At 36.0% G+C, this 24,279-nt stretch overlaps 2 protein-coding genes across 2 annotated transcripts in view; one reads left to right on the plus strand and one right to left on the minus strand.

The window, feature by feature from the left end:
* LOC142344375 (uncharacterized) overlaps positions 1 to 4,198 on the plus strand; it is a 13,431-nt gene extending 9,233 nt beyond the window's left edge. The window contains exons 4-5 of the mRNA XM_075395977.1: positions 2,809 to 2,976; positions 3,344 to 4,198. Of these exons, the coding sequence (XP_075252092.1) occupies positions 2,809 to 2,976; positions 3,344 to 3,989 (814 nt within the window). The 3' untranslated portion in view covers positions 3,990 to 4,198. The remainder of the gene's footprint in view (positions 1 to 2,808; positions 2,977 to 3,343) is intronic.
* An 86-nt stretch (positions 4,199 to 4,284) lies between these two features.
* Positions 4,285 to 24,279, minus strand: part of LOC142356994 (uncharacterized) — a 40,861-nt gene continuing 20,866 nt past the window's right edge. Inside the window, exons 6-8 of the mRNA XM_075408750.1 lie at positions 22,741 to 22,922; positions 22,150 to 22,257; positions 4,285 to 6,134 (exon numbers count right to left, since the gene is read on the minus strand). Of these exons, the coding sequence (XP_075264865.1) occupies positions 6,102 to 6,134; positions 22,150 to 22,257; positions 22,741 to 22,922 (323 nt within the window). The 3' untranslated portion in view covers positions 4,285 to 6,101. The remainder of the gene's footprint in view (positions 6,135 to 22,149; positions 22,258 to 22,740; positions 22,923 to 24,279) is intronic.

Raw genomic sequence — 24,279 nt, forward strand, 5'->3', positions numbered from 1 at the left:
AGATAACTTAAATGTATAGAATAGACGTAGAATTAAAGTTAGGTTCAAGTATTAAATAAGGCATATATATATATATATATATATATATATATATATATATATATGTATATATATATATATATATATATATATATATATATATATATATATATATGTGTGTGTGTGTGTGCGTGTGTGTGTGTGTGTGTGTAGCTTAACAGTCGTGGTAAAAAACTACAGCTATAAAAACTATAAAAACTCATAACAACCAAGTCAACAGTGAATTTGCAAAAGATTTGTTCAGAATGTTTATTCGAAAAAAGTTGCCATTATATAGAGAAGTTGCAGTTTTCTCTTTAATAGTTTTAAAATCAGATCTGTCGTATTGAGAAATTTTGCTTTTCTGGGGTGTTTTCTATTAACTTCCGACAACTTTTAGCTATATTTTTGCCTAGTTTTGTTTTGGATTAAGATTTGTTCCTGTCTTGTTTTTGTTGTGGAAAGCAGTAGTATGATTCAGTGATCGAATCAGAAAAAATCCTAGTATGATTCCTAGTCTGAAACAGAGAATATCGGAGCAAAATGTGACTTCAGTACTGATTTACTTTGAAAGTTAAATACGGAGAGGTAGTTTTGCTAGGGTTGACGAAGACACAAGTAAAGGTTTTTTTGAGGTAGTGAGACCTTAACTTTAAGATAAAGTACATGTAAAGTACACATGAGTTAGGAAAGGGGAGTTTATTCAAATAACTAAAGGTAGTCTATAGATGTAACAAATACTACAACCGATTAAGACAGTGCAAAACCTTAGGCAACGGTTCCTCAAACAATCAGGAGTATAACAAACCTGACGCATGTTAGTTCTTTAATTTGGTTTACGGAAAAGTTTTTGATAGTCGGAGCTTACGATAATTTCACGCCAGTCGGCATTTGATCGGTTTGACTAGACCAATGAAAACCCGTTCACAGATAGAGTTTCGCTACAGCTTAAGTATAATTTGTGAAATATAGACTAACTTCTGCAAGTATCCTGACCAAATTCATCTCATTCCTTTGGCTTGAAAAAAAAACTAAAGCCAAATAATCTGTTGTGCAGATATTTTCCTCTGGCCTCCATTACGTGATTTTCCCCAAAAAGCATAGATTAGTTACGTTGACCACCATAGTCGATGATTTCTCCTCCAAAATATGCATTAGCTATGAAACAATTTGGCTATTGAACGCCAAAGATTTATAAATTGTTTCATCTATTGTACGTTTAGAGGCCTTCAAGTAAAATTTATAACACCATTTTCAAAACTTCATGATTGACTACCATTTTCTGGCATATTTTAAAGTTTCGGTTCGTTTTTAGGAAATCAAACGATTAATTTATTTTCTGACTCTCCTACATATCGTCAAAAAACAGTTGATTTTTCAAAAATCAACTTATATTTTTCTAATCCCAAATCTTAATAGCCAAAAAATTTCAATAAGTCCAATCAAGGTTCGCAAAACAGTGGGGTCTTTTCCGTCTGTGCCCCCCCCCCCCAGCTTAGTGGGTGCATATTATTTGCACCCTCCAGACGCTCAAGCCATATTTTTACATATTGATTTACTGTGTAATGACACGTGCTCTGTAAATGGGGGATGCATAACGTACTGGGGTGGGGGCACAAACGGAAAAGATCCAATCAGCGTTTAATTGTTTAACTTCGATGATGAGTTAACTTCTCCATAGAGTTATTCGTGAAAACAATTCCCGCTTGGTTCATGAGAAATTAGCAACCGGTCGATTCAACCACGTTTTTATATTTTAAAAAATGTTTTTAATGGTGACGAGATTGAAAGTTTAAGACGAATTGAATTGTTGAAAGTAAACGAATAACATTGGACAAACTGTTGTCTTTGGGTAGATCTATCCAGCAAAAAATGTACGAAAATCAAGAAGGACCAAATTGTTTTGCTGTATTATTTTTTACCATATTTACTTTTTTTAACTGAGCTTCCGGATCTTTTTCGTTTGTCCCTCCCACGCCATTGCATAGTATTTCATTATGTTAAATTATAGCCCGTGCATCTCGGGGTGCAAATAATATGCACCCACTAACGGGGGGGGGGGGGGGGGGTTGCACAAACGGAAATGATCCGCGTTTTCAATTTGAAGAATTGAGTTAAATTAAACAGACCGCTTAATTATTTTTACCTGAATTAAAGAAAGTAGTGTCCATCAAACTGTATCCTATAAACATGAAACTACCCTCCCTTCTATCAGTATTAGAATTTTGCAATGTGTAGGTGCGTTTTCGCTTAACAGATATTAATTGATAAATACGAGATTTAAAAATGCAATTCTTCTCACATCATTAGCCCGCCATTGAAGTGCTATTGAGTCGCTGCTGCCCGAGCAAGTTCTTTGTTGTATTCTTAACAACGCAATTTGTTATATATGCACTGAATTTTAAAGTATCTAGTAGTATATGAAGGTAGCAAGGTCAAGAGTAAAAATAGCCCCGATTCAGTTTTTATGAGCAAGGACACCGCTCTTGCCTCTGTTCGGAGAGTACACCATTCGTTTAAAAATGGCGTATATTGCGAGACAATTAGTACAATTGATTGGGTACAATTAGATTGAAAATATCATAGGTTCTTACCCAAATATTTTTTCCAGGGTTTAGAACAGTTATACTTAACGACGTCGAGCTGTCATAAAGCTGCTAACCCAATTAAATTTTTGTACGTTTAGTACAGTTAGCGTCGTGTTGAACACATTTTTGGTCGTAAAGCAAATTATCTGCGGTAAAGAATAATTTTTGAGAGAAATTACGAATGCCGAGCTTTCCATTGCAGGTTAATAATTATTGGGGTCAACTACCGCCACTTTCGGAAGTGCACAGTGACGCAGCTGCCTGGTAACATTATTCAGGTCAAATTCGAGAAGCACTTCAAGTACAAATCAGGACAGTTTGTCTCAGTAATGGTGCCCAAAGTCACACCGTTCGAATGGCATCTCTTCAGGTAGTAGATACATTCTTGTTTCTTCAGCCAATTAGAGCACCACGTATCTTTACTTCACGATATAGTTAAGCAGCTCTTTTCAGACAAACTTCTTTACACCAAATGCTTTAAAGTATTTCTCTTGGTACAGGAATTTCGAACATTTTTGCCGGAATAGAAACCGAAATTCAGCCAGATATGCTATTCAAAGACGAGATAAGTTGATGTACACAACTCAGCATCCCATTAACCCCCAACCCCCCCCCCCCCCCCCCCCCCGTACTATTCGCATTGTTTCCGTTTCGGTTCCGTGCTGCGAAATGTTCTCGATCATAAAATTATTTTTACCGTTCATTTTGACTTAAACATTAATTTTAGTGCGTTTTAGCATCTCAAGTGCACCTCAAGAGGACTTCGTCTCCATTCACATTCGCGTTCTTGGAGACTGGTCCAATAAATTCAACGACATGTTGACGAAGTCAGGCGAGAGTGATATCAAAGTCTTCATAAACGGACCTTATGGAATGCCAACATTGCACTACCAACATGACTATCGTCTCTTCATGATGATATCTGGAGGAATTGGCGTTACTCCTCTTCAGAGCATCACCAGTGACTTGCTCTCAAACACACGCGACGGTCGTATAATTCAGAAAATCATGTTCATTTGGTCAGTTCGCGATGCACTCATGAAAACATTATCCACCAGTTTTCAGCCTGACCTCCTTGAAACCTCACGTCGAGAATCCTCATCAAGATTAGAATGTCACTATCATGTCACAGATTACCCAAGTCAAGGACGATTCGAGCAGGGCAAGATAGATCCCAATAAGCGAGACTGGAAAATAGGCCGACCCCATCTTTCACAGTACTTCGAGCGCATGTATGAGATCGCTCTCAAAAATGGAGAGTCAAAAGTGGCTGTTTTATGTTGTGGTCCGTCTCAAATGATAGCAGAGGCCCTAATGTTATCTTCATCTTGGTCAAAAGACGGAATTTCATTCGCTTTTTATCCAGAACTATTTGAACTTTAGCAAGCTGTGTAAAGACATATGTATTCCTTGTAGATTACCACCCAATAACTAAACAAGAGCATCATTGTCCACAGTCCGGTCTGATCTGAGCAGAATTTCTGGGCCGTTCCCATCATAGCCCCCCTGGCAATGATTTAAATGTAATTGGCAGCTATATGTTAATGACGACTGAGAGGGGGTTGGGGTATAACTCGATGGGTAGGGTATAATGTGATTCGAAACTGTCATCTACCCGTTGACTAACACCTCTTTTTAAGGACAAAAGCTACTCATTCATGCTATCAGTCGAAAGAAATTGGAACAAAATATTATTTTGGTAATAGATTGTATCAAATGCATAATTCAGACAATTTAAAACAGAATTTATCTTCAAATATTTCTTTTTAGAGCTTCCAATTATTCACCAAATCAGTTCACCTCACATTGATTCATCAGGGTAGTATCTGCATAAACTTTTCTGCTTCAAAGATTTGCTCTCATTTCAAAAATTTATTGAAAAAATTGGAAATTTTTGAAAATTTTAAAAAATTTATTTAATATATTCGTAGAGCTTCTGGCAACTTGTTCGTGGATAAAAACAATTTGTACTTAAAAATACTTTCAAAATAGCTGTTGCTAACTTCTTAACTGATGAATATGTCACCAACAAGATCGTTCCTTTAAAAACTCGACAAAATCAACAATGACAAAAAAGGGAAAATAAACACACGTGATAGTAACAACGATTTGATTCGGTAGCTAAGTCATGGTTTAATAAAAATAATAGTTACTCAATTTCTCCAACCGACTACTGGGCTCCCACGACAGAATAGAAGTCAGTTATTGCCATTTAAAAGCGAAATAACCATTTAAAAGCGAATCGTAACTAAGGTCAATTTTCATTTACTGGGTTACCCGGTTGGGGCTAAAAAATGAATTTCCGTTGAAATGTCTCCAATGAGAGTAAACTTAACTCCAATTGTTTTGCACATTCTGAATTTTAAAGACGTGTCACACGAAGTTGAGTAATCATTTCTCCCAAAGATCGAATGCGAAATACCTGTTAAAAAAATGAGTTTAAAATGAGAAATCCGAAGAACTTGGTTTAAAGCAAATAGCATCAATATTTGACATCAAATGAAAACTGACAAAATCATTACCTGAAAAATGCAAACGTATCTACGACAATTCATTATTGCAGCCAATCAAATGTATTGACCAGTTTAATGCACCTAAATTACTGCCCCAATCAAATGAAATATTGCAGGACAGTGCTTTGACAAATAGCACTGTTTTGATTGCAGCTGAATGTAATAATAACTGAGAGATAATGACATGACCCATGCTAACAGCTATTGAAATTAAACGAATTACTATTTACAGAGGAAATAAAAATTATGGAACAAAATCAACATCACATCAGATGAGCGTGAATTATAACTACTAAAGCAGTACAGAAACTGAAACAGTACTGCCTATTTCTATAAAAGCTAATGCACGTCCCAGGACAGAGAAATGTTTTTTACTGAGCTATTCGAGTCAAAATTTGACCAAATTACAAAAGAGGCGACTAGATTAAATTCAGACGCCAATTCAAATAATTACTAAGAAAGATAGAAAAGTGTAATAGCAAGGACAGATGATTAGAAAGTGTCAAACAAATATCAACATTGCTCCAAAACAAGATCACTTGTTATCCAAATATGCTAGGCTGTTTTGACGATCTAAAAAAATCTTTAGCGTTTCAAATGTTCTTAGTTTCTGGTTTGATTTAAAATTGAGGATCAAGTTTTCCTTCTATTTATAAAGTTTTTTTAAAGAAATTAGGAAACCATTTAATTAAGGTAACAATGAAAAAATAAGCTAAATCTGAACCTGCCTTAAGTTTTGGTGCAATTAAATTATATCAACATCTATTCTGTACAAAATTATGATTTGTGTTCGCATGACATGTGTTCATTTCGCGGTATTCCTTTTAGAGAGAGAGATTGGGTGTTGGGAGCTTTCCTGTACACGACTGTTTCTCATCCGTGGCAGCTTCTTGTTCTTTAGTTGCAAGTAGTACCAATATCCCCAGTACTGAGAGAACCGAGTGCTTTTAAGATCGTTTGTGTTAATCGATGAGGATTCTATTCACACTGTGGCAGTTTCTGTCATTGGTTTGTCCTGAAACAAAACAAACTTAATGACATCAGTGCCCAACCACACAACACAAAACAACTTCAAGAGAACGCGTCTTCAAAAAGACAGCTTAAACGTCGAACAAGGCGAACAGTTATATTTTACAAATCACAGTATAAACTCCTGAAAGATCGCCAAAAATTAGATGCGATAGCTTCCTAGACCTTTGGCCTCGAAATTCCAAAAAAAAACGAGATATAGGTTGGTTTTTCTACTATGGAAGAAAAGTTTATTCTAATGTACTGTAAAGCTGTCCTCAACTAACCTTCAATTTGATTGATATATCCTCGAGTGACCTCGAACTCCTTAGCTTAGACTAAATTAGGAAAATGAATTTGAGAGAGAGAGAGAAGATAATCTGCACTTCAAAAGTTAGTGCACACTGTAGATTTATGAATTAAAAGATCAATTTTCTACGCGATGTTACACCAACTTGTAATCAAATGTCGAGAATAATTTGTAACCCATTGATCCCCTAGTATAGTGGTCTTGCCTACTTACCAAAACGAGATAATAAGTAATGGTAACTTACCAGAAACCCCAATGTGAAGTTTGCATTCCATCCACACTTCACAGTACAAACAAAGTTGTCACAAAATCAGAAATTTCTGACTGTTTTTCTGTCTTCCATTAGGCTTTCTCGTAAGCTACCATTGCGTTATATCTCAATTTCTTAGCTACACAAGACCACTACAGGAGGAGATCAATCGGTAAAAAAAATTGTCAAAATTTGTACAAGGTGTTCTAATATCACGTCGAAAATTGAATTTTTGCTTTGTAAAATCACAGGGCGCTAAATTCCTTTAGATATTTAGTATATTTTGAAATAAATCATAGGTGACCAACAAATTTTTCACGCAAATGAACAAAACGTTCTCGAATCAATATGAAAAAAGAAGTCACGCAAAACAACTCAGCCAAAAAGGGGACGAATGAATGAAAAGTTGATTTCAAGTGAGCGTGATGTCAAATTTGGTTAACAAATTCTTCACACAATAAAAGAACGTAAGAGGACAAATCCTGAAAAAAACTACACATAACTGAATAAAACATAACCGACTAACGTCGGGCGAATTGCTCTCAAACGACCGGCGAGCGATTGGCTTCGTCAACAGCTAGCCACGGTTTAGTGGAATCAGGGCACTACATCTTTATCCCGTTTGTGAAGACAAAGTCAAATGGGTCAGATGAAAAAAGGCCAAGCGAAAAATTGCATAAAAGACAAACAGGGTTAAAAAATTTGCTATAAATTTCCTTTGAGAGCAACTAAAAATGGTCTCCTAAAAAGTGCCTGTTAGTTATGATAAAAAACATTTCAACTAAATCATTGATAATGAGGATCAGAAATGATGACATTACGCAAAGAAGATGATGACATTACGCAAGACATTAATATCTTAAGAACCAATTCATTGTCTCAAGAGAATATCTGGTATCCCTGTTTCAAGCCAGAAATTGTTTCACATGCTCATTAAGATCCGTACACTTGGAACATACAATTTTTCGAAAAATTTGAAAACTTAAAATTTTATCCAAAAATAACTAAAACTGGAGTCATAAAAAAAGTTGATCACCATCCCATTAACTCTAGAAACTATGCAGCAGCTTATGATCAAACTTTGGAGGAGGTTCGAGGGCCTCTGTTGCCGGAAAAAAATCAAAAACATGAGAAATTGCAAATATTTCAAAAAATTGCTTAATTTCGGGACATTAAAATCTTGAAGAACATTCCATTACATCTCTAAACTATGCAGTAATATATTATCAAACCCTAGAGGAAGTTCCGTCGCCCTTGAGGCCAGAGAAACCTAAGAAATGACAAAAACTTTCAAAACTTTAAAATTGAAAGTTTTATCAAAAAATTGCTAAAATTTGTGACATTAAAAATTTGAAAAACTATTCCATGGCCATTAAAAATTTGTCAGTACTTTATTATCAACCCCCTTTGGATGTTTTTTGCCTCCTGGGTCTGGAGAGACCTGAATAAGGAAAAAAATGTCAAAAAATTTGAAATTGCACGTTTTGTCGAAAAATTGCTTAAATTCGTGATGTTTAAATGTTGAAATCATTCCATTACCACTAGAAACAATGCAGTAATCTATAATCAAACCCTAGAGGAGGTTCTTTGACACTTAGCGCTGATAAAAATTAAAAATGTCAAAAATTTTCAAAAAGCTTTAAAAAAATTGCAAAAAAAGTATAAATTTGCGTTTTTAGCAAGCGGTTGTTCGTCAGTAGCTAGAGGGGGGGGGGGTGCACGGGGGGCATATTGTGGGGGCAACACTGAGGTGGGGGGACAACAGCTCGGTGGGGGGTGGGGTGGCAATGGGGGGGTCAACAGTGGGGGGTGTCTTCAACCTCTAAGAACCGCCCTTCACACCATAAGTGTAAGTATAAGTCTCCAAAACAGTTTGAGCTGAAACAGAGCTGACAGGCTCTAAGAGCACTTAATGCCCGCTGGGCGCTACCTGTTTATCCCGTTTTTGAGGACGAAAAGTCAAAAGCGTCAGACGAAAAATCGCATAAAAAAAGACCGACAGGACTAATATAATTAGTACAAACTTCGTTTGAGAGCAATTAAAAAGAAAACTCTTGTCCTGACCAACAGACGAATTGAACAAATGCAGCCAAACAAAAAATGCAAAAGAAAATAGCGTTCAAACTTAAGGTACCCTTTTGGTGTAAAGGTATTGGACAACCATTTTGTCTATCAAACGCGCAGGAGAGTGTTAACAGAAAACCTACCATCTATGAGAAACCTTGTCACACAAGAGACTAGTAGAGCCCGACCAAAAGTGCCAAGTCTAAAAATGAACAATCACTGATGATTGTCATATGTTCTGACAAGACCCACTGCAAGTTAAAAAGAAGTTTTATTGACCATTTGAACTCAAAACCAACCCAAAATCTGCATGTAGCAGGAACCTGGCTAGACACAAAGAAAATGACGAAAAAATGCGAACTTGAAAATAGGAAACAATTTCAAAATGTGGAAAAAAGTTTTGACCCTAATTTTGTCGTCCAAATCTACTCATTAAATAGGTGCAAGCTTTCAAAACGTTTCTTTGGTCCCTATAAGCAAAAAATAAAAATGGACAAATTTGGAAAACAAAATTACAATCCATCCACTACAATTTTTGCGCTCAAGGTGGCACTAGCAGTACTTATACAAACATAACGTCGGGCGAATTGTCCTCAAACGACCAGCGAGCGGTTGGCTTCGGTAGCAGCCAGATGGGGCTTAGGGATGCCAGCATTGGGATTGGGGGGGGGGGGGGGGGTGGTAGCGCGGAGTGGTGGAGGGGGAATTCAAGCGATGGTGGAGAGGAGGTCAAAATCGCCAGGTTGAGGAGCATGAACGGTGATGTTCGGGGGCGACTGCGTGGGGTCAAATTTTTAAGATTATGAAACACACTTAACACCATGAAATTGTCTCCTGAAAACAGTTTTGGTGAATTCTTAGAGACAAGTAAGGCGTAAGACTTCAGGAGAGGGGACTCAGCCACTAAACACCCGCCGGGCTTTGCCTCTTTTATCCTGTTGTTGAGGACAAAAGTCCAAAGTGTCAGACAAAAAAATTGGTCACGCGAAAAATCGCATAGGAACAGGACTAAAATAATTGCTTAAAACTTCGTTTGAGAGCAATTAAACAACCATAAGACGCTTTAGCTTCACAAGACTTCTATGAACTGTCACCAACGTCAACAGAAGACTCATAGTTGAAAAGAAAAACGGATCAGGACATGAAAAACCGGGCCTTTTCTTTTACAAACGTTACCTTCAAACGTGACCTTTAGGTCTTCCTTTACAAACGTGGCCTTTAGGTCTTCCCAGAACTTAAGCAGATTAAGCCCTTGAAAGGCTATTAAAGCCAGCTCGGAGACTTTACTTCAACTTGATTCCCCATGGGCTTCACCTGTTCATCCCGTTTTGAAAGCTTAAAATCATTGAAATGTGTAAACTCATATTACAAAAAAGACTGCTTCAATCAACGATGTGACAAGAAATACAATTAATTTCAAGGAGTTTTTCCCCGGAATAATTTCAGTCATAGCGCATATCGATAGAAAACGGTAAGCAGATTTCAACAATATCTATCAATAAATTTTGAAATTAATTTTTTTTTCAAAATTAGGCTTTCCAATTAATTTTTCTGATTAACAAAGTATCAATTTCCTAGATTCCCGCCTCAGATAATTAGATCAGACTATTGTCACAAAATTTCCGAAACAATTGGCCTTTGCTGGTTTTGGTTAAAGGTAGATTAAGCTTAGTGAGTATGACGGTAGCAAAATATTGAGAGAGGGAGAAGGGTTCAAACTTTACCTTCTCGCAACCCAACCCAAATTGATATTTTCGAAAACAGTTGCATCATGCTTATTATGAAAAAACTCACTGCAATAATAAACTACATTCGAACCTAACTACTTCAAGTAAGTGTTTTTCAAATCAATCAGTCAGCAGAGATGCTAAGCTAGCAGAGATGCAAAACCAGCAGAACTAAAAAAAATTGCTACAGACTTAGATAGTGAGCTATAGCAAAATCAACCGATAACATATTACAAATAACAAACAGCATATAAAAATTTTAGAGGTCGTCATTTAGTTATCGTTAAGATCTGCCTTGTATGTTTTCTTTATTACGTCTGAAAAACAAAATAGTTTTATCATTCGACAAAGGGGCTGACTCTTTGCTATAAGCTCGTTAAAATATGGAGGCTATGATAACTGGGTTGGCTAGCGTTACTGAGTGACAAGCGGGGGTACAAAAGGATCTTTTACACCGTTAATTTACGCTGATACAGAAGAGGGGGAGGGGCAGTGCAGTCGCGGGAAGACGGTGGGGGAGGGGCCATGGGGGGTTAAAAATCATACAGGTGGTATAAAATTCCAATAATTGCCCTTCCCACAATGAGTACGAGTCTCCTCAGCAGTTTGTGAGAATTAAACACTTAGAGAATAGTAAGGCTCTTAGAACTGCTCAATCACTTAAGCCCCTGAGACAAAAAATGGCCCAAAAAGACCAGCAGAACCAATGTAACAGAGCAAATAACAATGGCTATGAAAACGTACAACAAAAAGGTGACCACAGTCGGCAAATTGCCGGAAAATAGCTGCGGTTGACGAACATCGGGATTGAAACAGAAAAAGAACGAAGATAAAATTACCTTAAAGAAGTTTCACTGGCCCTAACAATGAAAGTTTCCCGAGAACTTTCATTGTTAGGGCCAGTGAAACTTCTTTAAGGTAATTTTAGCTTCGTTCTTTTTCTGTTTCAATCCCGATGTTCGTCAACCACAGCTATTTTCCGGCAATTTGCCGACTGTGATCACCTTTTTGTTGTACGTTTTCATAGCCATTGTTATTTGCTCTGTTACATTGGTTCTGCTGGTCTTTTTGGGCCATTTTTTGTCTCAGGGGCTTAAGTGATTGAGCAGTTCTAAGAGCCTTACTATTCTCTAAGAACTCAATTCTCACAAACTGCTGAGGAGACTCGTACTCATTGTGGGAAGGGAAATTATTGGAATTTTATACCACCTGTATGATTTTAAAATTTAAAATTTAGATTTCACTGAAAAAAACCCAAAATTTTGTGATAATAATATCAAAACTATTACTTTGCATCTAGAAACCAATCAGCAATCCATTTTCACGTCCTACAACCTAACGGTAATAAAAATTCAAAACGAAAAAATTAAAACTTGAAAATCTAAAAATCAGTATCATTTTGCGATCAGAATGAGATCATTTTCCAATGCATATTTTCCAAGCAAACAAAATGGACACAAAAGAACTAATGTCTCCAAAAAAAACGTTGATCAAATTTGAAAAACGTCAACTTAAGACTAATCAAACAAAAACTCAATGACTTTTTCACCTTAAATTCAGGCCTTCCCAGAAGTTTCAACACTCTAATCTCTTGCAAGACTACTAAAGCCAGCTAAAAGTCTCTAATGGTGTGAAAACATCTTACCAAAAAGACAGAGCACCAATAGAATCCAGTTCCTGGATTGTAAAAAGGGACAGCGCCTAAAAATAGACATTGAGCCTGATGACAGCTGTTAATCAAAAGAATTGATATTAAACAAAAAATAAATTACTGAAAATCGTTCAAAACTGCGTTAAGGTTAGGAAATTAAGAAAAAAAACATCACCGACTAACGTCGGGCGAATTGCTCGCAAACGACAGGCGAGCGGTTGGCTTCGTCAGTAGCTAGGCACGGTTTAGTGAGGCTAGATTTAGCTTAATTGAAGGGGCGTAAGAGAGCGCAGCAGGGGGGGCTGATGGGGTTGCAACAGGGGGTGGGGGTCAATCTCTAAGAACCGCCGTTCGCACCATAAGTATAAGTCTCCCAAACAGATTCTGTGAATCGCATACTTGAAGACTAGTGAGCTGAAAGGCTCTAAGAGCACTTAATGCCCGCTGGGCTCTACCTGTTTATCCCGTTTTTGAGGACGAAAAGTCAAATGGGTAATGGCATTAAAAAAGACCGGCAGGACTAATATAATTGCTACAGACTTCGTTTGAGAGCAATTAAAAACATTCTTTCTGCACACAACTTCACGTGCAAATTTCCAATACATTATTCACTCCATCAAAACTATTGCCAGAAGAAATACAGTGCCTTTGGATAGTAAAATACAAACGGATAATTGCCGAAAAATATCCAACGTTGACCCTACTGATCGATGTTGGCAATAAAACAATCATAAAAGCTAGAAAAATTGACGACAGCTTAATTTTTCAAATCTTTTTCGTTTGTGCCCCCCCCCAGCTTAGAGAGAGCAAAATATTTAAACCCCCCCCCCCCCGACGCACGCCCCAAATTTTTTTAATGGTTTACTATGTAACGACACGTGTTCTGTAACTGGGGGTGCATAACATACTGAGAGGGGGCACAAACGGAAAAGATTCATTTCATTTTTTGTGTCATAGTTTTCTAATTTGGGTCCAAGTTTTATTAGACTCGACAATTATGATGAATTCAGCACCTAAATTGGAGAACTATACGCGTATTACATAAACCAATTAGCAATATACTTTAAGGACTTTTGATAAATGCACGAGAAAAATTGCGAAAATTCACGACCGCCCAATTTTTTTCTCAGCGTTGAAACGTAAGCGCAGTGGCGAGCAGTTGGCTTAGTCAGGTTAGGTTAAGCTTAAATTAGAGGGTTAGGGTCAGCTGAGGGGTGAGGGGTCAGGTGAGGGGAATAGGGGGAGGGGTGTGAGTACTCGGAGTAACGGTTGAGGTGCAGTGAGGGGGCCTGGAGAGAGAGTGAGAGAGAGGGAGAGAGAGAGGGGGGGGGGAGAAAGAGGGAGAGAGAGAGAGAGGGAGAAAGAGAGAGGGTCAAACTCTAATAACCATCCTTTAGTTGGAGTGGGGGAGCGGGAGTGAGTGTCAAAAAAATTAATTACCTTAAAATGCTTAGAAGAATCGAATACTTGAAGAGTAGTGAGCCAAAGCTTCCAAGAGAAATTAATGCTCTCACGGCTGAACCCGTATCTTGATCTTAAAGACGTTCAAGACGTTAAAGACATATGGTGAATTCAGTCTATAGACTGGATGAATATAAGCGTAGAGCCAGAACCAATAAGCAGTATTCTCGGAGGAACTTTGCTAAATTAATGAACTATCTTCAAACAATAGGTCTTAGTGCCCGGGCTTTATTGGTTTATACCGTTTCCATTCATTTCGCTTCTTGATCTTCAATGTATTCACGTATAATTGCCGAATCATTTCTAAAATCCATTTAGTTGAAACAGAATGAGGTAAGACAGAAGTGAACCGTGAAATTGATAACTTATGTAAAACGATGCAAAAAACTCAAACGAAATAAAAACCAGTCCGGAAAAACAATCCCAAGAAAACTAGCTTGACATATAAGAAGCATTCCGCGTTATGCCTTATCTTCAAAACCCGAATGCACACATTTGCGCATAAACGCAGCATCAGGCTCATGAAAGGTTTTATTGGCAACTTCTAGTGAAAATGACACATTCCAAAATTTTAACAAAACGGAAACCAATGCCAATTTGATAATTTTTGAACATGTAGCATCAAAAACAATTTTTCTTCTCTAAATAAAACCTACAGAACAACAAACTTGCAGCCGAGCAGAAATCAGGCTTCACAAGAAAGCAAGAAATGGAAAAGGAAGCGAAAGTTAGCCACAACAAAAGTCCCTTAAGTTAAAGACCCTTATGTCTTCATTACCAAATGTAGGCGTCAGTCCATTTATAAATATATCGATAAAAAATGCATTCTTTGAAAAAGTTAATTTGATCCGTTGACCAAAAAAATTTTAAATGGAAATGCAAATTTTATCAAAAATTCACCAAAGATCTTGATATTGATCTCTCCAAAAGCCCTTCCTTTACACTAAGACTGACAAGTAGTCCATTTTCAAAAGTTTGATTGACCCCTAAAGATCAAGAAAACTCAAAAAAGGACAATTTTCTAAAAAGTTAAAAAGTGCATTTAATTTCAAAGTTCAGAAATTTTGTGATAACAATACCTTGAAAACCATCTACTTGCCAATTAAAAAATGCAGTATTTTAGACTGCAAATTTTTATTCGACGAAGTTAAAAAAATTATTCGAAGTAAAAAAAATAGGAGCGCTATAATAGCCGGCTGAGGCGGCTATTAAACAAAAAAGTACGGCAGACATCTTTTTAAGATTCAAAAAGTTTTCTAATTGGATAGGCAGTTTACCTGGTTTACCCAACTATAAATTTTTCGGCTTCTCAACTGAGGTCTGTCAAGCTAATTATATTCCCAGCAATGAATTAATCTAATGAACTCCGACAAACCAATACTCTTACTTAACAGCCGGGCTTTCGCTTCGGCCTATTCGGTTTCAAAATTTCCTTTGACTACATTCACTATATTTTCTAAATTTGAATGATTTCTGCAAACTTAGAATGAAATCTGCAATCAGAGCAATAAACGTAATACTAGTAACAGTTAGAAAACACTAAGGACATTAGATAACTTAATGGACAAAGTCTTTAAAACGCTAAGTCTTAGCGCGTTGGCTTTATCGGTTTATTCCTTTTCTATTTTTTTTGATCTTGACTATAATCACTATATTGCGTGATTCAATAAGTGAACGAAAATAAAATCCATTCAAATGCAACAGAAGTGAGGTGAGTCAGAAGTCAAGCTTGAAAGTTGTGACTTGTATAAAACGAAAGTGATCGAAAGGTAAAAGGAAAAACATAGCCTGCAAATTACCGGGAAATACCCCCCGTTGACCAGCTTGACGCACGTTGGGATTGAAACAGAAACATGGCCGGCAGATTGTCGGAAAAAAACTGCGATAGACGCTTGTGGCCTTCCATGAATTGATACAGCTAAAGAAATAAGATGGACAGATTGACCACCAGTCCTTAAATAGAACGCTTGACTTTTTGCTTAGATTAGGACTGTCATTTTGAGACACATTTGGACTGTCATTTTTATGAAAAGCTCAAACGAAAAATAACCTAATGAAACTTCAAAATTAATATTTGAAATCAAAAACTCAAGACTCTAATACTCAAGAATTAGGGTATATACGTTTGGCACTACTTAGATGCACACTATTGACCTTAAACTAGTAAATGTTCACAAAAGCGAGCTCAAAATTCATTTCTTAGGTGAGGTAAGTTACGCAATTGACCTAAATGCAGAACATGACATCACGCACACAAATTTCAACTGCAAAGCAGAAGAAATCACTAAAATTAAAAAAATCAAATCCAAGAAGTCAGGTGGCAAGAATCATCGATAGAGACGACGAAGAAAAACTACGACGTCCCCAATAATAGCCGCTGCTATCGCTTCGGGGCTATTAAAAAGAAATTAAAGAGCAAGAAATTGACAGAATTTTTCTAAGTGTCAAATGTTCTTATCGGTGAACAAATTCTGCATATTCGGTTAGATTCTGAAATTAAACTTAGTTCAGCTTCTAAACTGAAGGCTATTAAGCATAATACTAATTCCAGCTAGCAACCGATTTAATGAACTTTGATAATCTAATGCATTATGACTTAATGACCTGGCTTTAAATCTCTATCCCGTTTCTTTTGATTTGTTCTTTTGACATTGGCCAAATTCACTACATTACGTAATTCAATACGTGAAAGAATTTAAAATCCATTTAGTTGAAACAGAAGTAAGTCCGAATTCAAGCGTGAAAATTGTGACTCATGTAAAACGAATAAACGTGATCAGAAGGTAAAGCAAATTAAAAAAAACATAGCAGGACAAGTCCCGAAATACAATTCAAAGAACTGAATGAAAAACTTAGAAGAACTCTATTTGACCAGCACATCAATTGAACAAAACACAAAAATCATCTCAAAAAGTTGAAAAACTCAAACAATCAAACAAACTAAACAAAAATATACTCATTTCTAGAATATACTCTTGAAGCGTTTACCCCGAAAGCAAAATTTGATCCCTTTAATTTACCCATTTCAAAAAAAAAGTTTAAAACCAATTTATGTCCCTGAAATCGGTCCAGTATTATATCTGCAAGACCTGAAAACAATTCATTGAAGATCGGTTAACTCAAAAATGACAGAAAAATTTCAAAAAATTAGAATTAATTGTAAATTTTAATGAGAATCGTGATATAAAAATTTCCAATTTTCTGTGTCTCTAGAGGCTATCCAGTAACCTTAAAAAATTCATTGGCTCATAAAGATCGATAAAATAGGTAAAAGACAATAATTTTTAGATCTTCGTTCTATTATAATATTGAAAACCATTCCATTAGGCCTGGCAGCAAAGTAAAAACATGCTATCAGACCCTAGAGGAGGTTACCTGGCTGCTGAGGCAAGAAAAACTGAATAGAAGACAAATGCTTTCATAAAAAATTGAAAAAAATTTTAAATTTTATGAAAAAATTTTAAAAATTAAAAAAATTAAGTCATCAGACAGTGGAATAGGTTTTCTGGCCCTTGAGGCTGTACAAAAATCAAAAAGTGACAAAACTTAAGGAAAAATTGAAAAATGCAGATGTTATTAAAAAAAGATGCTAAATTGCGACACTTTAAAACGTTGAAAACCATTCAATTGCTACTAAAATCTAAGCAGTGCCCATTATCAAACATTAAAGGAGATTCTCTGGACCCCGAGGCTGGAAAAACTCAAATAACAAAAACTTTCAAAAAACTTTCAAAAAAATGCAAAAATTAGTATCATTTTGCGTGTTTGTGTTTGTAGTACCAAAACATATAGCTTATAAAATGGTCATAACAAGTAATTTTGTCTCGAAAAATACCTTCACAAAATTTTAGAAAATTCAACCTAAGACTAAACATAGCCGGCATGTTGCCGGAAAATAGCGGCTGTTGATGCACATCGGGATCGAAACAGAAAATGAAAAAAAAGAAGAGACAAATTGACTAAATTTTTTTCTGTTTTTTTTCAATGTCAGAAAGTGTTTTAATTTGGCGTGCAGTTTTAGGTAGATAACAAAACTATATTCAATTCAGCTTCTAAATTGAAAACTAATAAGCTTAATACCCATATCAGCTAGCAAACATTCTAATGAACTTTGATAACCTAATTCTCAAGGACTTAATGACCGGGCTTTATCGGTTTAACCCGTCTGTTTTGATTTTGCTCTTTTGACTTTGACAGTATTCACTACAGTGCGTAATGCAACGCATAAAAGAAATTAAAATCCATTCAGTTGAAACAAGGAGTGAAGTAAAGCGAACTAAAAATAAAAAGGAGAGCGCCTAACTAATAGCCATTTGAGAGGCTGACGGCGGCTATTCATGAAACAAAAAACTCCAAAAATCACCAAAAAGAACATAAAAACTTGCACCACTTTGAGCTCAAAAACTCCTAAAAATGGCTTTTTAGCCTTCCCAGCAGCTGCACAATAATAAGCACCTAAAGGACTACTAAATCCCACTTTGAGCCTCTAATGAAACCTAATGCCAGCTGGGCTTTACCTGTTTATCCCGTTTTGAAAAATCAAAGTCATTGAACGATGTGTGAAAACATCTTTAAAAAACACAGCGCTCCAATGCAATCCAAACTCTTTGATTTTAAGAGCGCGCCTAAAAAACAGCCGTTGAGAGGCTGACGGCGGATATTAATAAAAACAAACCGGCTAACGTCGGAAAAATTGCTCTCGAATGAGAGGCGGCGCAATTTAATTCAGGGGCTGTAGCCTCGATAAATTGCTCTTCATGGGTGCGAGAACATCAACCAACGGTAGAATTTGAACCCCCCCCCCGCTCCTGAGTCCGATTCCGTTACCTCGACGGAGGTATTAACCACTCGGATATCAGTTACTTTTCATCGAGTCGCTAACAATCGGTTTTGTTTGAACAACCGGAGTCGGTATAATTGAAATCACTCAAAAATCAAGAAGAATTGCGTGAAAAAGTCATTTGTGAAGTCAAAGATTATTCTAGAAGAAAAGCGCAAAACGGTCAAGCACAAACTTTGCATAAAAAGACAAGTTTACAATAATCGCTTCTCATTCGAGAGCAATAAAACAAAACAGAATGAACCCTGACTTATGATTGAAAGAATTTCAATTACCTAAACAAAGTAACCAGACCTCGAAATCACTAGTTGATTCAGAAAACCGTTTAAAAAAATCCGGCCAAAAACAATTAACACCGCTTAAAAACAGTTAAAACCGAAGTCAGATTGCGACAGAAGTGTTCAGACACCTTTTTCTCTACTTTAAAATTAGAATAAATTTCATGCCATGAACTACTCGCTTTTTTCGCCACGTACTTATTCCAGGGGACCAAAATCACCACTGCAGTTTGATTTCAGAAATCATGAAAAAGTGTGAAGCGATCTTTAGAAAAACAGTCGGAAACACTTCGAAATCATCTAGCCCCCTAAATAGCTAGTTTCTCTATCTTCAATCCAAATACAAAAGAAAAAAATGACATAAAAATTATGAAAATTCAATTAATTTATCAAATAATACAAGTAGACAGAATCCAAAAACTTAATTCTATTTAATCAAAATTTAAAATCTGCCAAAGTCAAATAAAAGGAAAATAATCCCAAGAAGAAAATTAACGTAAGCAAAATAAAAATATAACCGACTAGCGTCAGAAGAATTGCTCTCGAACGACTAGTGGAGTTCTAATCGATTGCAGCCTGCTTCAGGGCGGGGGCTGAATGGGACAAAACAATTTACAAGGGGGCTTCGAAAGAGGTTAATATATACTTCTAAGAAGATAAGTGAAAAATGACACCATGAAAAAATTGACTCATTTTTTCATTTGGTACAAGTAAACAAACAAACTTTACATCTTATAATCTGTAAAACATTAAATCTTGTAAAAGACAGTAAAATTGATCACACAATATTAAGAGACAAAGAGAAAGACATTAAGAAACAACGTAACAAATTTCCCTCTTTTTAATTTCATTGGAAAAAAAAGATTTTCCCTAAAAACATTATATTCAAAATGTAATACAAATTGTCTACAATCATTAGGCTTCAATTCAGCTACAAAAAAGGCAATAAAACAATGCTAAGGCCCACAAATAGCAAAAATAGCGAAGAAATCAGCAAAACAATTGAAAAATCTTAAATTTGCGTAAGACGCCCTGCAATCGCAAAAAATGAAAAGGCCGCATGTAAAAAATAAATTGCTTAGCATCAAAAAAAAGTTTTGACCAAAATGACCCTTCTTTTCTTCACTCTTCCAATTTTTTCACCAAAAGTACTTTTTCAAACTTTATTCAATCCTTGAACTTCGAGTTTTTTGCTCGACCACATGTCAAAAAAAAACAGCCACCTCAAGTCTTCAATTACTCTGGAACATTATCCTAGTGCAATTCAATTTATAGGGGGTGTAGCTTAGAAAAGTTTTATGAGTGCAAAAAGCTACCCCACAGGGTTTCGAATTCCAGATCTCCAGGATGGCAGACTGATAGCATAACCACAAAGCTACAATGTGTTTCATTCTATTTTGCTAATAATCAATTTTATATTATCCAATAACTTGATTTCAGAATGAGAGCAACTTAGATCACTAAAAATGAAGAACTCAGTGAAAAAGTCACTCAAGAAGTTAAAAAAAACCAGAAAAATAGCAAAAATGGTCACGCAAACATTTTGCATGGAAAAAGACACGCTTAGAATAAGTGCTTCGAACTTTGATCGAGGGCCAATAAAAAAGCGGCAGATTGTTGGAAAATAGCCGCCGTTGATTCCCATAACCAAGATTGGGATTGAAAGAAATGAAAGAACTAATGAAAAAAAAATGATTTTTGTATACAAACAATTTTAAAGTGCAAACAATATCGATGTCATTTTGGAGCTGAACATTATCCTGTTTCGTAGTGAGACACACAGGGGCTAGTTTCAAAACCAATAAGCATTAGAGAGGGTAAAGAACAAATTTCGAGTAACGGGCATCTAAAATTGGGCTTTATGGGTCTATCCCGTTTCCATTTCTCATTTCGTTTTTGATACTAACTCTGTTCACTTTGAATTGCCTTGCTGAACAACTGCTGTCTAAAAACATTTTTAGCAGAATGAGAAGAGTGAAACTTAGATCACTATCCTAGAGAACCTATCCTAGAGAAACTATCCTAGAGAAGTCAAAAACTTCACGCAAAATGTTAATAAGCAGTGGACTAAGGTAGAGCGAAAAAATTTAAGTACCCTGACAAAAAAAATAGGCGCGCTATAACAGCCGGCTGAGAAGCTTGTTAGCTCTAGCTTTGTTAGCAAATAAATTGAAAAGAAAAAAACGGGTTTTAAAGCTTTGCAAAATATTGCAAAATTTAAAAAGAAAGTTTCCAGATTTCGCAGTAAAAAATGTCCAAAACCATTTTTGGGCTCGGAAGTTTTGTCAAGTAACTCATCTGCAAGACTTACAAGCTTCGTCGGCCAGTACTGGTCGTTAAACTCGGAAAAGGATGAAAAAAATTCAAAAAAATTTGAAAACAATCGCAAACTTTAAAATCTTGCTAAAATTCAGGATACTAAAATCTTCAAAACCATTTCATTGTCTGAAGAGACTATCAAGTATCCCTATTTTAGGTTTTAACTAGTTTCACAGGCTCATAAAGATCCATAAACTTGGAACATAATAATTCTCCAAAAACTTGAAAAAAATTTAAATTTTATCGAAAAATTGCTAAAGCTGGAGTCATTGTAATAATAACCAATCAATTAACTCTAGAAACTATGCAACAGCTTATTATTAAACCTTGGAGGTCCCTAGGACTCTGGTGCCGAAAAAAATTCAAAAAGATTCAAAAACTTATAATAGCAAATATATTTTTTAAAAAACTGCTTAAATTCGTGATATTTAAATCTTGAAAAAATTCCATTGCACATAGAAACTATGCAGTAACTTATTATCAAAACCTAGAGGAGGTTGTGTGCCTGTTGAGGCTGGAGAAACCTAAAAAACAACAAAAATTTTCAAAAAAGTTGAGAAAAAAATGGAAGTTTTATAAAAAAAAATGCTAATGAAATTTAAAAACTAATCAATGGCCGAAAAAAATTCCAGTAACGTATTATCAAACAATAGCGGTTAAGTTTTCTGACCCCTGAGGCTAAAAAAAACCTGAATAATGGCAAAATATGTCAAAAAAATGAAGAAAAAAATGCGTTTTGTCAAAAAAAAATGCTAAAATTCGTGATGTTAAAATCTTGAAAAACATTCCATTATATCTAGAAACTATACAGTAACCTATTGTCAAACCTTGGGGCAACAGTGGGCTGGAGGAGGGGCATCATTGGGCTGGTTGAGAGGCAACAGCGCGGTGGGGGGATTGGCAATAGTGGGGGGGGGGGGTCAACAGTGGGGGTTGTCTTCAACTTCTAAGAACCGCCCTTCACACCATAAGTATTAGTCTCCAAAACAGTTTCAAAAAAGAGCTGAAAGGCTCTTAAAGCACTTATTGCCCGCTGCTCGCTACCTGTTTATCCCGTTTTCTTCCCGTATCTTCCGGGTGAGATCTCTCAAATCTAATTTGTTTATTAAAGTGAAAACTAACTGAGGGTGAGGGTCCATCTGTGTCATCAGTTTCATCAATTTCCACTCTGTCGAATTTGTCTTTGCCCAGCATCTTAGTCATCGGCTTTTCCTTCATCTCCTTGTCCTCCTAAACGCTCCCGCCGTCATTACATCGCTACAATCGTTTTCACGATGCAAAATAATACTCATACTGCTCAACGATAATCGCATAAGATTTTCTGAATGAGATTTAAACATGAGATTTGATTTTGGATAAATCAACTTGGCGCTGAATCGCAACCAACCATGGTTTGCCTCTATTGCCATCCTTCTTAACGTACAACTGGGAACCCAATAGAGAACTAACGCAATTGAAACAGAAGGGCCTTATGTTAGCCTTTAGATTACAAGTGTTGTTTTATGGGCTAATTCACTTTTAAAAAAATGGACTGCAAGCCATACATAAGAAGTCAAGGTATGGCAACTGTTCATGTCAATCTACGGCTATTATATACAATTTAGCAAAATCATTAATTCTATCGTCCAATTAAAACCCAATCATAAATTCTATCGCATTACCGGTGAAGCGCACTGAGACTTTACAACTTTGCAACGGTTGACAAAAACTAACAGAAGGATTAGGTTCGTCGTTCTCTGTTTCGTCGAAGTCCAGTCGATCAAAGCTAGCTTTGTCATCGAAGTCAATGGAGTCGTTGCTTGAGGCACCGCACTGCTTCCCAGCCATCATGACTAGACCCAGCAACACAATACAGCCAAACACAATTAGAAGAATGTACAGCAACATCGGAGACCCTGCACAACAGTAAACAATTAATTCAGCATTATTTTTCAACAGGGATCACTTTTGCAACATACAGCAATATCATGATCTGTCTCTTATTTGCCGACTAATAATTATAGTTGGATTTTGTCTTTAATTCTCGCCTCTCAATTTTTATTATTACCGGCAGGCGAAAAATCTCACTACTTATTACAATGTAAAACAATAATAGCGCATCTGTGCTTCCGAGCAACCAGCTGATGTTTCTAATGAATATAAAAGTTGTACTCCGAACATGCTTAAAATGTACATACGCTGGAGCTATAATCAAGCTTAAACTACATTAAAAACATCACCGACTAACTTTGGAAGAAATGCTCTCGAACAACTAGTGGGAGCTCAAATCTATCGCAGCCTGTTTCAGTCCGGGAGGGGCAGTAACTAAATTTATTAAGGAGGCTTCAAATGACGTCATAAGAGGCTATTATACGCCACTATAACCACTAATGAAACTTAAAGATAAAAAATTACACCTATTTTGGCGCAAAACGAAAGGGTCAAAGGCGTAAAAATCACTAGAAAAGTCAAAACGGTCAAGCAAAAAATTTGCAAAAAGTTCACAATAAATGCTTCAGACTTCTTCCGAGAGCAATTAAAACACTAATTACAACAGTGCTAAAACAACTCGGTTGGGTAATAAAATCCTTTTTCAAGAGGAGATGATATGCGCAGTCAAGAGATCTTACAACTGGGAACAAAATTTTACCAATTTGTAGCATAGGCAATTTATAACAACTTACCACTTATCATTATTGTTTGATGCCATTTTATAACGCTAATAAAAGACTTGTATTTGCAATACAATACTTATACATTGGACCTGCTTTTATAAACTTTAAACTGTACATTGCCTCCGCACCATGTATTCGATAATGCCTCTATCTGAGGAAATTAACACGTTTTTTTAAAACTCCGCGCTGTTAGTTTCGAAAAACCAAAAAAATATTCCATAAGTTATAGTTTATACTGAAGGTTCTAGCTTAAATAATTTGTTTTAAGAAGTTTATGATAAACGTTTTAACGCAATGAGTACAATTCCAAAACAAATTAATCCAGTTTCTCATTTGAATTATTTGAAGAAACCAGCTAATTCTCGCCGAATCTCAATTAAATCTCGCTAAGTTGTTAGCACCTTATTATTGATATATAACGATCTGAAAATTAATTCAATAAAAAGCCGAGCTATCAAATAATCCTAATTACAAGAGGTTGGAGAAAAACGCTTGAAATTTGAGTAAAAATTGCTTTTCAAGTTTTAAGATATAACATAACGGTTATTATACTAAGTGATATATAAATAATTTTCAGCTTTTCCGATTTTTTTCAAAT

The sequence above is a fragment of the Convolutriloba macropyga genome, chromosome 1 (assembly GCF_964194025.1).
Source record: "Convolutriloba macropyga chromosome 1, txConMacr16.3, whole genome shotgun sequence".
Taxonomy (NCBI): domain Eukaryota; kingdom Metazoa; phylum Xenacoelomorpha; order Acoela; family Convolutidae; genus Convolutriloba; species Convolutriloba macropyga.